At 42.0% G+C, this 15,402-nt stretch overlaps 1 protein-coding gene across 1 annotated transcript in view; it reads right to left on the reverse strand.

Moving 5' to 3' along the window:
* ahrra (aryl-hydrocarbon receptor repressor a) overlaps window positions 1-12,522 on the reverse strand; it is a 75,930-nt gene extending 63,408 nt beyond the window's left edge. The window contains exons 1-3 of the mRNA XM_085763455.1: window positions 12,104-12,522; window positions 11,520-11,612; window positions 9,276-9,457 (exon numbers count right to left, since the gene is read on the reverse strand). Of these exons, the coding sequence (XP_085619581.1) occupies window positions 9,276-9,457; window positions 11,520-11,581 (244 nt within the window). The 5' untranslated portion in view covers window positions 11,582-11,612; window positions 12,104-12,522. The remainder of the gene's footprint in view (window positions 1-9,275; window positions 9,458-11,519; window positions 11,613-12,103) is intronic.
* Between the last annotated feature and the right edge of the window lie 2,880 nt (window positions 12,523-15,402).

Consider the following 15,402-nt stretch of genomic DNA (forward strand, 5'->3'; position numbering starts at 1 on the left):
TTAAAGTGCTGCCATAATATAATTATCAACTTAATCTCCGGGGGATTTGCGGTGCTTGTTGCTTCTCCCTCTTTGTCCCTGTGTGTGTGCTTCTCTTGCACAGGCAGAGCAGCGCGCTAGGCGGTAGCTGTGACAATAATTACACAAGACAGCTTCCAACAATAGTGTTGGGCCAACAAAGGCTTCTGCTCCCTCTGCATGAGTCCTGGCTGTCTATTCACACTCACTCAAACTCAAACACACACTCTACCCGTCTGTTTCGCACACACATACACACACTTGCACACAAACACACCTCCCCGTTGCAGCGCAGCCGCCACTAGCTGTTACAGTTAGCGTCTAACGGTGGGGCCCCCCCTCGGCACTGATTTGAGTAATTCACTTATGGCCTTTTGTGATCCCAGGGGGCACCATCGCCCCCCCCTCCACCCCTCCAGGCCAACAAAGTCCAACTCCACTCAAGCGAGTTCAGTGTCTGTGGCACGAGAGGCCAGGCAGGGACAAAGCCAGTGTCATGCCTTTGATTCAAGCAACTAATGAGTTAGCTGTGAGGATCCTAAACGCATACGGCGGCTTCTCCATTCACCGTCCCCGACACATACAAGGGATTAGCATGGCTGGCCTGTCGCACTAGTTAACAGCTATTGTGTGGCTGATTACTGCAGAGGGGGCAAAGACACATGCAAGAGGGTGGGAGAGTGAGCCGACATGCAACTAATGTGCAATTTAGCACAAGAATAACTGGGCGGGTATAACAGCTATATACGTTGTCTGCAACATTTGAATTGAATGTATGCACGCAGATACAGACGCAGCCTTTTAATCTGGAGCTGAACATACAATGAAAACTGGTTCATCTCACCCTGAGGGGCGTTTGTACTGTTTTGATCTTAACGGTATCACCCAAAGTATTAGGAAAGTACTTATAAGCATAGAAATGACCGAATTTAAAGGTGTTTAATAGTTGAATAAACAATTTTCTGCATCTTGAATTCAAGAGTAAACTATTGTTATATGTATCCACGTTGCTGCAGCGTATAAACAAACTCCTGCCGAGCCCCGTCCACAATAAATGAGCAGGATTTTTGCATGCCAAAATAAAGGAAAGGAATGATAAAACCCTGAGCACTGGCATTAGGTTAGTCATAACAGTGAGAACACATTACCATTTACACTGGAAATGTATTAATCGCCCATACGTCTGCCTTTGTATATAGAACTCCTAGCACGGCATTACAGACGTTGCATGTGGAGGAAAAAGAGGAAGGAGAAAAGCCTGAGCACTGGCATTTAGCCTGATCACGCACTCCTCATGTAGCACATGGAGATGAGAGGTGATTTTCTTTCAAAGAGGTCAGTGAGACAAACAGAAGGGCAGAACCCCATAGGGAGGAAGAGGGGAGAAAAAAGGGAGGAGGAGAGCGAGAATGTCATGGTTAAACAGTGTCGGAGGAGAAAAAAGACAGAAAAGGAGGTGACGGGGTGAATCTGGACGTCCATTAGACGATGATAATCACTCATAGGAGCGGCTTTTTATCTCCCTGGGTGCTCCTAATCAATACACATCGCACATTTTTTAAAAAGGGTTCAGTGATGTGTGTCGTTCACTGATGAGACGCTACATTAAAAGATCTAATGAACTGATGAAAGAAACCAGGAGTTTACAGCCTTGGTTTTAGTTCAGCGACATGAAATCTCACCTTTTACTGCTCATTTTATTAAAACCGCGGCGTCGCAGCAGCTCAGGGTGAAGAAGAGAACTGGAGATTTCGTGCCACCACCAACACCAGCAACACGCAGCGCTGGCCAGGCCGCTTATGTTTATCTCCAGGCTTGTTTTGACATATGACATTTAACTGATACGATGGGCTGATGGGTTGAAGTCCTCGCATCCCTTCGGGGGCAAAACGTGGCCGGAGGACCCGACTGTGCAGTCGTCAGGCGCAAACTAAAGCGCCGAGAAATCAGCACGTAAGCAAGCATCGATTCACAACTCGTCAAGTTGACGCTAATCACTCGTGATGCTTAACTGATTCTTAGTGATTTTTATCTCCTGGTCCCCGCTAACGCCCTGATTGGGTCAAACAACGGGGGGCAAATGAAAAGGTCAAAGGCTTCGACCTTCAGTGGGTTTTAGTGTTCACTTCAAAAAAGGTATAGACAGATTTAGTAAATGGGTTAATGAGCTGTGCAGCCCAGTATACCTATTGTACAGCCACAATGATAGTGGTGCCACAGGTCAGGGCGAAGACCAAAAGACTCATTAGATGGTCAAACGCTTCAAAGTAGTGCTTTGTGCTAAATGTATAAATATATAATAAGATGACATTCACACATTTGTATTGAAATGGGCTTGAATAGATCTGATGTTCTCCTGGATGCATTGAGATTTGATCACTTGGGCCACATTTAAAAGTGTTTGGGGCGGCAGTGTGAACTCATTCATGCTCACTCATTAGATTATGCATAAACTGGCTTTGTCACGATATCTTAAAATCATGCAAAGCCCTTTGAGATGTAATGAGGGCATCAAGGAATAGTCTTTATAGTTTCTTTTTCCTAGAGAGAACACGTGGTTTTTGCAAATTGATATGATGTATGTACAGTATTTATTTACATATGGAACAAGGAAGTGAAATCTGATCACAAGTGGTCCACAACAAGCTTCTCCCTGCATGATTTAGGATGTAATCTGAATCAGCTGAAGTTTCTATAGGGAGGGCGAAAAGCTTCAGCGTCAGAATAGAAGCTGAAAAAAAACAACAGTAAACTGACCACGGCTTGACCTTTCTATTGCTAAACCTTTTCACTTTGCTGATTTGTCTTGGCCTCTCCACCCATGTCTCTGCCTCTGGGTTACAGAGTTATAGGGAAGGAAAACGTCTAGGGTCACTGAGAGTTTAGTAAACACAAAGTCCGTCTATAATCTGACCTGAACACATTTTCACCCCTGAGCAAAGACTCCCATTCAGAAACAGCTATCATGCAGCAGCACTTCCCTCTTTGGGAAATTGAACGGTCTGCACTTGCGCTGACTCAATTGGATGCAGATTTGACACGAAGAGGATTAACCCACCACATCATAGTGGTGGTGGTGGACAAGGTGCTTACATCCACAAAAACTCCTTTAAATTGTGTGGAAGAGACAATGAAAAACAGAGTTCGATTGTTTTGTCTTGTTCTTTCCTTCCTCTTGCACGATGGCGGTTTAGTTACAAAATCCTGTTCTGTCTGCCTGCTGACGTCACGCGTGGCGTATGCCTGGCGTGAGTCTGCGGGGCCTGTGGGCTTTCTCTTCCTCTTTTATTATAGCTCACCCAGCATTTAGAGGCAGACGGCACACATACTGAAAGTGGCTCGCACACACACACACACACACACACACACACACATACACGCTTACACACACACACAATCGGAGAACAGCAAGTGCAGACCTAAACACTGATGGCTGCTGTATGGATTTGTGCAGCAGCGAGACGATCAGCAGCGCGTCAGGTGATCGCACTTGGCATAGATGGGTATATTTGCGCATGAACCTCTCGTCACATTTCAGTGTGTGTGTGTGCATATGTGCGTATGTGTGTGTGTGTGTGTGTGTGTGTGTGCCTTTACCCTGTCAACACCCAGAGTGGACCGACGACTAAGAGGGAAGGTGGGGCATTAATTGAGGACTTCCAGACACACAGACTTATAAATACACCTCGCTGTGATGTGTGGATACTTTTACACCGCAGGCATTTATATTTGGGCATGAGATTTGTTTTGGTGGTAATTCTAGGGGTTGTTATGATATACTGCAGCGAGACATTGATGATTTTCAGATCATATCATTTACTGGAAGTGGAGCAGTATGTATGGCATTAGGTGTTTTTTTTTTCAGGCTGTCGATGTCTCATCCAGGTCACTGTGTGTGCATGTCTTTTTTGTTTCATCTCAGGATGTAAAAACAAAAAAACACATACAACAAGAAATATGAACGGTAAGCTTTGCTATAGTTGTTGACAGTTAGCAACTGTAGAAAAAAAAGATCATTACTCTTCCTAACTTGCAGATTAATTTCGTAAGAACAGATGCAAATATAATCTTCTTGCTTGATCCACTGAAGGTTGATCATCAGCATGAGTTAAAAACAATGTCTCCTTGGGGAATTTATGGTGGATTTACTGGAGAAAATTGAATTCTAGTCTGTTCAAATAAACATAAATGTCAACTTTGGATCCCCAAAAGTGACATAAATTAGACCATGGGCACCCATTTTATAATATTTGACTACAAAGTTCAATACAGAATGTGTTTGAAGCACTTGACTATGAAAATCTGAGTCTCCTTTTTGCTGGGAACCATCAGGAATCTCCTCAAGGACCCATGGGTGTCCCTGGTCCACACTATCCTGTCCTATATAGATGGATATAGGTGTAGTAATGTACCTAATGAAATGCAGAAACTCTGACAGAGGTGCCAAAATAAAATAAAAACAGGAACTCCCCTCAGTATCTGTTTAAGAAGTACAGCTTTGCACTAAGAAAAGCATGAATATCAATCTAAAATCACATTTTAAAAGTTACCACAGTGGGATGAGATGCTGTGAAGTAATTTTACAAATCCTGTATGAAGCAAAAAAACAAAACAATGAGCTATTAAAAAGTTCCAAAATACCAGAACAGTGAAAAACAGACCAAAAACTTTTGCTGAATGCATCATCCCAGTCATCTAAGACTAAGATGTGTCAATTATGGAAGATGAATCACTGGAGGTGTATTCCCACTGAAGCCAGTGAATTCCACTTTGAGTTGGCAACGCGTCATCAACGGATCAAACAATCTGGAAAACTTTCCCAGTGTCCTTAACCCCCGACCCCCTCTATAGACACAATAAACTTCAATGGTGAATTTAAATTTAACTTTCCTCTGACGTGCAACTGCAACTGGGGCAGCGGCTTAAAATTAAAAATAAAAAAAAAGTGGAAAAAGTGGAAGAAAATGAAGTAATTAAATACATAAAAATAAAACAAAATGTGCAAAACGAAGATGAGAGAGATGTTTTGAAGGTTCACAAAAACAAGTCTGTGTGAGTCAGTACACAGCTGGTACAGTGGAGGAGATGAAGGCCTCACTCCCTGCAACAGAACGAGACAGACAGACCGACAAGACAGACAAGACAGACCGACAACACGCAATGAGAAATACATATGGATTAATGCCAATGCCAATGCCGCTTTTTTTTTTTTTTTTTGCAGGGGCGTGATGGGGGGAATCTGATCGCGGAGCCACGAGGGTCAGGACGTGAGACGGTGACAGATGCAGTCAAACGAAGCGTCTGTCGCACCTCATCAAAGAAGCACAGCGCTTGGAATCAAAATAGTCTCCGTGGTGTGCTGTGCGTGCACGCAGTTACACACACACACGCACTGACTCACTAACATGTACACGGCTTTTTACCTTGTTTGGTCCCTGGGGATTTGGACCAGTGGTCAGCGAGGTTACAAGCTGCACAACCGACTTTTATCAAAGAGTTATTTCTTTGTTTGTTTGTAAACTTCTGCTTTGCCAGAACAAAAAAAAGTTGCAATATTAACCACAGATTTCAAGATATGACAACATGACACTCTGAAACAAAGCATTTGACGCAGCAGATAATACTGATTCATTAATACAAATGACTGATATCGAGTCTTTTAGTATGTGTATGTGATGATGACTCTGGTGAATTCTTGTCTTGTTGGAGCCGGTTTCGACTGATATTAGTCCAACAGGCAACGTAGCAGCAGCAAACAAGGACAAAGACATGGGTAGGGCAGAAAGAGATGATTATTATAGGGGATTAAAGGCAGCAAAACACCATAAGGTATGTGACATTTAGTCTAGTATATAGGTGTCATGTTGTATGCATTCACAGTATTGTATAGTATGTAGGCTACACACAGTAGCTATATACTGTCTGTCTGATTGTTGCAACTTGACTACGTGTTCAAAACAAAGCAGAAACTAAATTCTAGTTTCAAATAATGAGATAAAAAAAGTAATGAAACACGATCATGCAAAACAGACACACACACACAACACAAGCATACGCACACACACACATCACCTGAGGAGAAATAAAGACAATCGGGGCAGAAAGGCAGAGGAGGGATAGTTAATCCTCAGGGTAAATATTTAACAAGCTCAGCAATTACAGTTAGGGCAGAGACCGAACATGGATGGGAAGGGAATTACAGCCTGCTGACTGTCAACACACACACACACACACTCATACACACACACACACAAATGTTCTCATAGACCTATCTGTTTGGGCATAGCAAAAATATACATATCCTGACCTGGAATGAGAATTAAATGAAAAAAGATGGGACTGTGAGTTCCACACAGGCTGCAGGCTATGAAATGATGATTTATACTTTTGTGTTATTATCATTATTTTTTTAAGGGGTGTTACCCTCTGGACTTGTGGCCCATTTTCACTGCATGCTTTTTTTTTTTTTATATACCTGTGCCAGGGCATCGTTAGACATGATTATATCGTATTATTTCCACTGTATGAGCTCAAGCCAAGATGTACACGTATAGCGGGAGAAAAAAAAACAAACATTCAAAGCGCAGCTATTGTTCCTACTTTTTATCTTCAAAGTGCTCGTTATAGCACAGGACACCGTCATAGGTTGCATCTGTAAATAAACACCAACCAGACTGGAATCTCACGGAACATGATGATTAAGGGAAACCGGGGTGAATCCCTGTTTGATGGCGCCTTTTATTTACACATGCACCCACACACAGCCCGAGGGCATATTTGCATGTAGTGCATAGGTGCCGACTGTTTACTGTGTACTCCACCCATGAGCTGTCACGCAACAGGGTATCTCAGGTGCTTCCCAAAACCACCTGCGACTCTTTTCTCTGACCCTCCTCGCACCTTTAAGTCAATAAATCAACGTTTTAAAGTTAAAGGCACGGAACGAATCCGACCTGAGGGGCCAAAGCCTGCAACTCACTTTAAGTCTCAACTAACTGGACTGGACATCAGGCATGACTCAGTAGCAGCAACTTCACACACAGTCCCCCCAGTGGACAAACTGGAGAACTGCAGCACTAAAAGTAGAAACAAATCTTCACCTCTTCCTCTTTGAAACTCGTCACAACGACAAATGAAACTTAAAGTTGCAGGTTTCATGTCATGTTTTCAGAGAATGACTCACAGCTAAAAAAAAAAAAAAAAGAAAAAAGAAGAGAAAGAAAAAGAGAGATGAGTGTGACTGTTGTTCCAAAACCACAGGAAGGATGTGGACATGTACATGTTGCTCATCTCAGATTTATCTGGAAAAGCTCGTGCACATTACAATATCAGTGGAAAAAAACAGAGAAGAGAGCTGACCAGAGAGAGAGATGCACACAGACCCAAATCCCTCATGTTCCACTCTAATTAATCTCATTAGTGTAGCATCAAAAGGCAGCTAAGCTGGTCACTTCTGCCACTGATAACAAGGCCTCCAGCAGAGGCAAAGCAATCAAACACAGGCTTTGCCACTGATGCATGTTCAGAGAGAGACATATCCTAAAATATTTATTTCTACTTCTCTTTTGAGTGGCTGCAGAGATGATAGTCCCTACGTTAGCTATTAGCGCCGTCAGATACAATACGCAGGCAATATCCCCTCTCTTGCTTTCAACACCTTGCGCATACCTTTCAACACTTTTAGCACTTTCACACCGTCTTCATTTCCCAGGCTCTCGCTTGACAGACTGACACTCAGCATCACTCTTCATTAAAGGCAGCAGTTGCGGTCTTTATCTCTGCGTGAGCAAAGGCACCTTTAATAAGTCCGATTAGCACCTGTACTGCATCTTTGCGTGATGGCTAAGCTAAATGAGCATTCGGGGTAAAACAACTAAGTGTGTCTAAAGTTGCACGACCAGCGGGATGCCAGTTGTTGGGTGCCATGCCAAACTTAAGGTAGCGGATGATGGAGATTAAGGGTGGTGGTGTGAGGATCAGAGGAGGAGAAGGTGAAAGAAGAAGAGAGCCACATGTGGAGGAGGAGTAGAGCTGGACAGACCATAACAAATCCAATTGCCTACTTCTCCATGAAAACATCCTTCAATGGCGACTTTCTTTTAGCTCCACAGAGCAGAGAGAGGGCAGCGAGGCCTCGTTTTCCCTTATTCTTTATCATGAATATTTTCTTCCAACCAGACAGAGAGATAGAGAGAGATAGAGAAAGAGAGAAAGAGGATGCTCCTTTTCCCTTTTTTTGTAACAGTCTTGTCTTTGGGAGCTGTCACATCCAGCTGTGCCAGTGGCCTCAGTGTTGATAAAGCAGCCACCAGCAACAAAATACGTTCTCAAGAGGCCCATGAATATTTGAAGCGGATTGTGGAGCAACACGAGGAGACGGAGAGAGAGACGTTCAGTGGATGGTGGAAGGGTGGGAAAACAACAAGTTGTGGACCGTTATATAAGTCGTAATTACATTGGATGTGATCACAGACGAATATAGTGACCACCGAGGTCTGAACAAAGTTTAAAAGCAGACGCCCGGTGCATCCAGATGATGCATAAGAGCAAACTTCCTATAATGCAGCCTGTGCTTGTTTATCTTTAGCCCCCTTGAATTCCCAGGCAGTTTCTCTTCTGTTGGTCTATATCAGAGTCAGTCGATGACATACGGCCTCGGGGATTCTTACTCATGAGGCAGAGAGACAGAAAAACTTCAGATTATTCCATAACTCTACGAGATTACCATAATTTAACAGGCTGGTATTATCATCAGTCCTTCATATGCCTCAATATAGTTAGTTACTACACTACATGCTGTACATCTTTACTGTATCTGTCACTTCATTGTGTGTGGATATCAGCCTGGATGTAAAAGTAATAAGTGTCGAATAACCAGTGTTTTGAAATTAAACATTTAACATTTTTCCACTTTTTTCCACTGGGGCTGCAAAAACTCATTATTACCATGACTAATAATATTGATAATTTACTCGTGTAACATCCTAAGAAAGTGTTTCATTACAATAAATGTACATAAATGAAGGTTTCCATAGCCAGCCAGCATGTTCAACTCTATTATATAGTATCAAAGGTGAAGCATTGACCTCTGTGCCAATTCACAGCAGCTGATATCTCATTATCAACATCATATAACCCATATCAACTCGGCAACTCCCTATCAAGCCACACACACACACATACGTACACTCATGAACCAAATATTCCAGCCACTTCCGCTACAACAACAAATGCATGAATGTTTTGACCTCCTCTACCTTGGAAGAAGCTTTTGACACGGAGGTAGGAGACCGCGAGGCGCAGCACGGACAGCTTGTCCAGCTTGGAGATGACATCCGGCGGGAACGGCAGCAAGCTGGCCAGCCGGTCCAGCTCAGCGTTCAGCCTGTCCCGGTGCCGCTTGGACGGGTTGGTTTTCTCATTGGAAGAGGACGGCTTCCTGATGACGAGACGGACCGAGGGAAGGGAAGGGAGGGAGAGAGAGAGAAAGAGGGGGAGAGTGTGTGCGTAAGATGAAATGTAAGAACTGTTTTAGCTTCAACAGTCTCATGCAACCAAACCAGAAAACGATCCATCGACTTCTCTAAGTTCACTTGTTGCAGCCACGACTCTGTTAATATCAAAGTTATACATGACTACATGACACTGACCTGTTCATTTTTAGTTTACACAGTCATCTTAATGGCCTCTAGTTGAAAATATCATGTTATTATCTATCAGTGATATAAATTTCCCAACTTGTAAACTCTGGGTAAAGAGCCTCTGTTCTTACCACACAAACATCAACACACTTGTATCAACTGTTTCTGTGGAAAAAGTGGTGACTGACTCATACGACTGTTTATTGTGTCGCCAGTTTTTTTTTATTTTTTAAACTTTCTCTCTTGTTTGGATCAATGTGGAAAAAATAGGACACCAGAATTAATTTTTCAGAAATGGATGATTCAAAACATATTCATTTCAGTTTTGTTTTCATAATTGTTCTGCATTGTTAGGACAGAAACTATATACCAACCAGCCAACCAACCACCGCATCTCGACAACCAGAGGACAAACAAACACATGATCATATAAACCACTGCACTGCGAGTTTGTCTGTCTTTAAAAAAGTATTTCCTTTTGACTCAGGCTTCGCCCAACACGCTGCATGCTGTGCACCTCACTGCCTCGGGCTCCCACTGATGACAAGCCTCTTTTATTTTTTTATTAAACTAAGACAAAACTAATGATCTAAAGAGTTTTATCATGTCACATTTCAGTCCTGAGGGAACATCTCTTCAGGATGACCTAAAACTTTAGTAGTTTTCTTGTAAAATTATCTGTGTTTACCAAGAAATCCACTGTGACTGTTTCATTCTTGTCAGTGCAGCTCCCGTTATTAAAGATATTGGACACACTGCACTGTCCTGTCCGAGTGCCGCAGAGAATGTAACTTGGCCCTTAGGCATCGAGTTATTTGTGTATTTTCGTATGGTGTACACAGCTTTACCAGTAGAACTTAACATGATCCGTATGTGTAATGGTCAGCTCCGATTTCCACAGCTGAAAGTTTCTGTTCATCTCCACGGAGACAGAATACTTTTATGTGAATGCTTCAACAACTTTGTTTTATTACGACTAGCCTGCATGGGCTAAAAAAGTCACAATTTTGCAGGCATTACTGTTGAAAAATATCAAAAGAAACAAATACGAGTGTCAAGATTTGATCAGATTATTCAGATAAAGTTTACTTTACTATGCATGAAGAACCAACACAAGATTGATATTATAAAATTCAACAAAAGAAACACCAAAGAATAACTGGGGGGGGCACTGAATTATAATTCAAAATCTTACAACGTCTGGTGGTGGCAGTGAGAACTACTATAGCAAACCAGAATTTGAAATGTACATTTCAGTCCACATACAGCAGTGATTTGATGTGGCAAAGATTTCCTTTCAGATCAGCAGCAAAGGCAAAGGCAGCGCAAAACATGAAAACTTTATAAATGCCACAGGCCTTGTTAAATTACCACTTCCCTCTTCAAAATCTTATATAACCTACATTCACTATTCATGACATCAGCTGACAAGATTGTCCAAAAAAAAAGAGAAAGAAAAGTAGCCCTCAGTTTACCCCTCATCCACCCACCTTAAAATTAGGATACAGTGAAAAGTGACATGTGGATGTGGATGTGTATAAATAAATAATTTAGCAATAAGTGCTACATTATTTTGTATATTCACAATCATAAAAGTGTTATGATTATGTTGTAATGTGTTGTATAGAAACTTGCAGCCAATACATACTGGAGCTTTACTATTTTCACACCTTCAAGCTGTAGCCGCTCATGAACTTCCTGTGATTCACCATAGTCTGTCTAAACTCTTTAATTCACCTTTTTTACCTGCACTTTTCAATGACAAGACAAACAAAAATGTGTACCCGTTTGCCACACAGAAGAACATGGATTTTTAACACAAAGACAATAACAACAATATGGTGTGCATCGCGCCTTAACTGTTTTTGGATGGGCTTCCTCCTCTTTCTGCCCGCATACATGCAGTCTCCCGGAGGGATCATGATCTTGCGCTCCGTGGAGGTAACAGGTGCGCTGCGGAGAAGACACACAACACAACACAAGAGGACGTTAACTTCACATGTGGCGGGAGGTGGAGGGAGGCTATACAGAGGCTCCACACATGTCCTCAAGACCATGTGTATGCAGCCCATGAAAACACGTCCAGACTCGCTGTTGCACATCTTAAAAACAGGCCATCCCTATTGGGTTAAACACGCAGTAAATCCCTGCACACCTAAAAAAAAATTAAAGTATAATGACCTTCACTAAGTAATCGTTAAAAATGCAGCGACATATGACATGTGAATTAGCAATTGTGTGCCATATGTTTCAATAATTGCCAATTGGAACAATATAATTTAACACACCGGTGAAACTTAACTAATGAATTGCCTGTCCAGCCTGTACAGTGCAGTAGAAATGCAAGAATCCTTAAAAATAAAAGCAGAATTCAAAAATAAAAAATACAGAAAAACATCCAAAAAAGCGGTAAAAATTAAAAAATATATATATATATCACTAACCCAATGTCTGTGTGGATGTCAGTTAATTCCAGTATAGTGTTGTTGGCTGCACAGCCACATTCACTTTATGTGCAGAAAAAGAGATGCGTCTCCCAGGGTGCACCGACTCGATAATGCCAAATGATAAATCCAAGGGAAATCAAATAAACCGGAGAGGTCCTGTACGAGCTCCGCGCTGATGTTTTCATCAGCTTTGCACTGCTCGGGGCAGATGTTGGCTGATGCTTTATACCCAATTGAGTCGCCTTCACTTCCTCGCGTTTCAGGTGGCGGATTCCTCTGAATGACATGTCGAGCTCTTCGCACGCAACTCTCTGCCTCACAAACACAGGCAGAGCGAGCGCAGGCGGACACACACACACACACACACACACACACACACACACACACACACACACACACACACACACACACACACACACACACACACACACACACACAGAGCGAGCTTATGCTGCCTTCACGTACTGTCTGCGAATGGGAAACACAGCTTTTCTTTTCCGATTTTACATTGGTTTTATATGGACTTTATATGTGGTTATAATATTGCATCTTATAAAAATAAAAATGAAATTAGTAGCCTACGTGTTTCCCTTTGAGGCTATCATTCATCATTTTCTTTTACATATCCTAACTACATAATATTAAAAAAAGTTGCATGTATTTAAGTCATTTCCCTTCTTATTTCGCTGCAGATTTAGTTTATTTCATCAAATCTAACCCCGTTTTTCCTCCACATTGTGTTTGTGTGCAACCTGTATTCAGCTATTTTTTTTTGCATTTTCCTGCTCAAATCGCCTGCAACTCGTTACCACCGGTTTATATATTTACGAGCAGCACTTGAATGTCGCAGCGCAGCCAAACCGGACCTGAGCGCACATTTTGCGCGCAGCAGCAGCAGCTCTACACACATTTGGAGAGAGAGAGGAGGGATCACACGCGAGGGGCAGAGCAGAGGAGGGAAACAAACCTCCGGATTCACACCGAGGCAGTCCGCGGTCGACACACCACCACCACACGGACACGGAGGGAGTAAAAAAAACACCGAGCGCTGTGTTGTTGGGACGGAACCGAGCGTGGATGATGATGGATGAAGCCGTGGTTCGGTTCAGACTGGGGTAGCCTATATTATTTACACCTTCAAAACAAAAGCACGAAGGTCTTGCGGATTTAGAAAGAAAAAAAAAGCCTTTGTGGTGGGGTTCGTAAGATAAAAAAAAAGAAAAAAGTGGAGGACTTATCAAATAGGCTATGTGAATATCTATTCCTTTTTTTTTATCATGTGAAATTTTGACCGATTATGTCTTTGCTATAATGTGAATTTCGCCTTTTCACCTTATGGAAATCATTAAAACGCCTCTTTTTTATACGTCATCTGCAATTTTCTCAAGATGTAAAAGCTAAAATCTGTGCCATTTTATTTTGAATGTTATCAACGGAAGTGCACTTGTAGCCTATACTGTGGTTAACTTGACTGATTTGGGCATCTCCAGCCTTTTTTTTTAAAACACTATTTTATTTTGAGACAGTGGTTTTGACTTGAGGCGTCCTGTGGGTTTGATCCAGAAATAGCCGTGCTGTGAATCACCACAGGAAAGAGGAAAAATATTTCATTATCACTGGTTTTTAATAGACTTTAAATTATAAATACATGCTTTTATGCTCTAAATAGTATCGTCGTGACTGCCTAGGTGGTTGTAAATGGTTGAAAACAAAGCTGCATTGTGACATTTCATCTCCAGGCCACTGGGAGATAAACCACTTTTTCAGTTTCCAAGCTTCAATATTTCTATTTAGTCGTGGGAAAAGTCAGACTTTATAAACCAACTGCTGCAAGACACACCAGTGGGCTAATAAGTGAGGCAGGAAGTCAACAAATGCCTACAGAAATAAATGGATGACAGGACAAAGGCACAGTGTCTTATATCTGATACCCTGATATGAGCCTTTCACCATGTTGATGTGATTCTACATTAAAAACATGTAAAGATGGTTTGTAAATGTGTAATTGGATGTATTTAATCTAATTAACATGTTTTTTATAGATTGAAAAAGTCTATTACAATTCAAGTAATCATTAAAATGGGGTTTCTGTGCAATAAATTGTATATTTTAACTTGAAAGTTTTGTTTTTGAGGTTTCTAGTAAAATTTTAACCCAATAAAACGTGGCAATGTGTTGCATGTGTTGTGTGTTGTCATTGCAACGAGGCCAGTCAGCTGACTACATGGACAGTATATGTAAGCATGTGTATGATAGTCTCTAACTTACTGCGCTGCACCCTAGTGTACGAATCCATGCACTGCAGACTTAACCCACAGCAGATTGTGTATTTATGTGTAGTAAATCATGCAAGACAATGGCTGAGATACATTTTTCATCTTGAAATAAACATGACATAGTGGAAGAGAGAATCCCCACCGGTGAGGATGTGTTGCATGTGATCGCACAGACCTGCAGAAATAAGGACAACACACTGAGGTTATTATAATACAGCACAAAGAGAGTAACCTACAGTACAACTGAGAGGACTATCTATTAGAAATGTCAATTCAGTAGTGACACATACTCAACAAAAAAGTCAAAAATACACATTTAATCTAATTTAATGTTGTATATTCCTATAATATCTACACCTATAGACCGTCTACAGTCACATGGTCAATATTTGGTGCTACTACAGTAAGATTATTTAGGAAAAGCTCAGAGAAATGTTTGTCAACCTAAAACTTTAATCTGTGAGCTGAGACCATGACAGGCCCACAGAGCTTTTTGGCAGCGGGATGAGTCCAGAATTAATCACCGCTGGTCCTCAATAATGTCACTCACAACTGATGCATTCAGTGCGCTGGGCAATACCCGCCGCATGCTTGTTGAGGCTAATATGACCAGTAACGTAAACCTGACACGTGTCGTTCGTTCAGTTAACATAATTTTCCCAAACAGACTCTCTCCACCCTGTTTTGAAAAGCAAGTTCTCGTTGTTATGCAACGGTGAGGTTGCAGTTGCACCTTTGATGGAGCAGATGGTCGTCTGTCCATCATCGTCTCGTATCACATAGTGCCCTCGATGGGAGGGGGTTTGTTTAATTTGTTGTGACAGGTGGGGTTGGGGTCAGAGGTCTGACGGGGTCCTAAAGGTCCTGTTAGCGCTGTCAGTGGCTGCCATTAAAGCTTTGGTATCAATGTAAATCCACTTGCAACACTATCCAAGCTGCCTTCCAGATTAGCTCAGGCTTAAAGCTCTGCTAACACTGCTGGGGCAGACGTTCGCACGCAACCACGACTGTGTGTGCCAG

This window comes from Trachurus japonicus, chromosome 20 (assembly GCF_045865225.1).
Source record: "Trachurus japonicus isolate A0001 chromosome 20, Traja_1.0".
Taxonomy (NCBI): domain Eukaryota; kingdom Metazoa; phylum Chordata; class Actinopteri; order Carangiformes; family Carangidae; genus Trachurus; species Trachurus japonicus.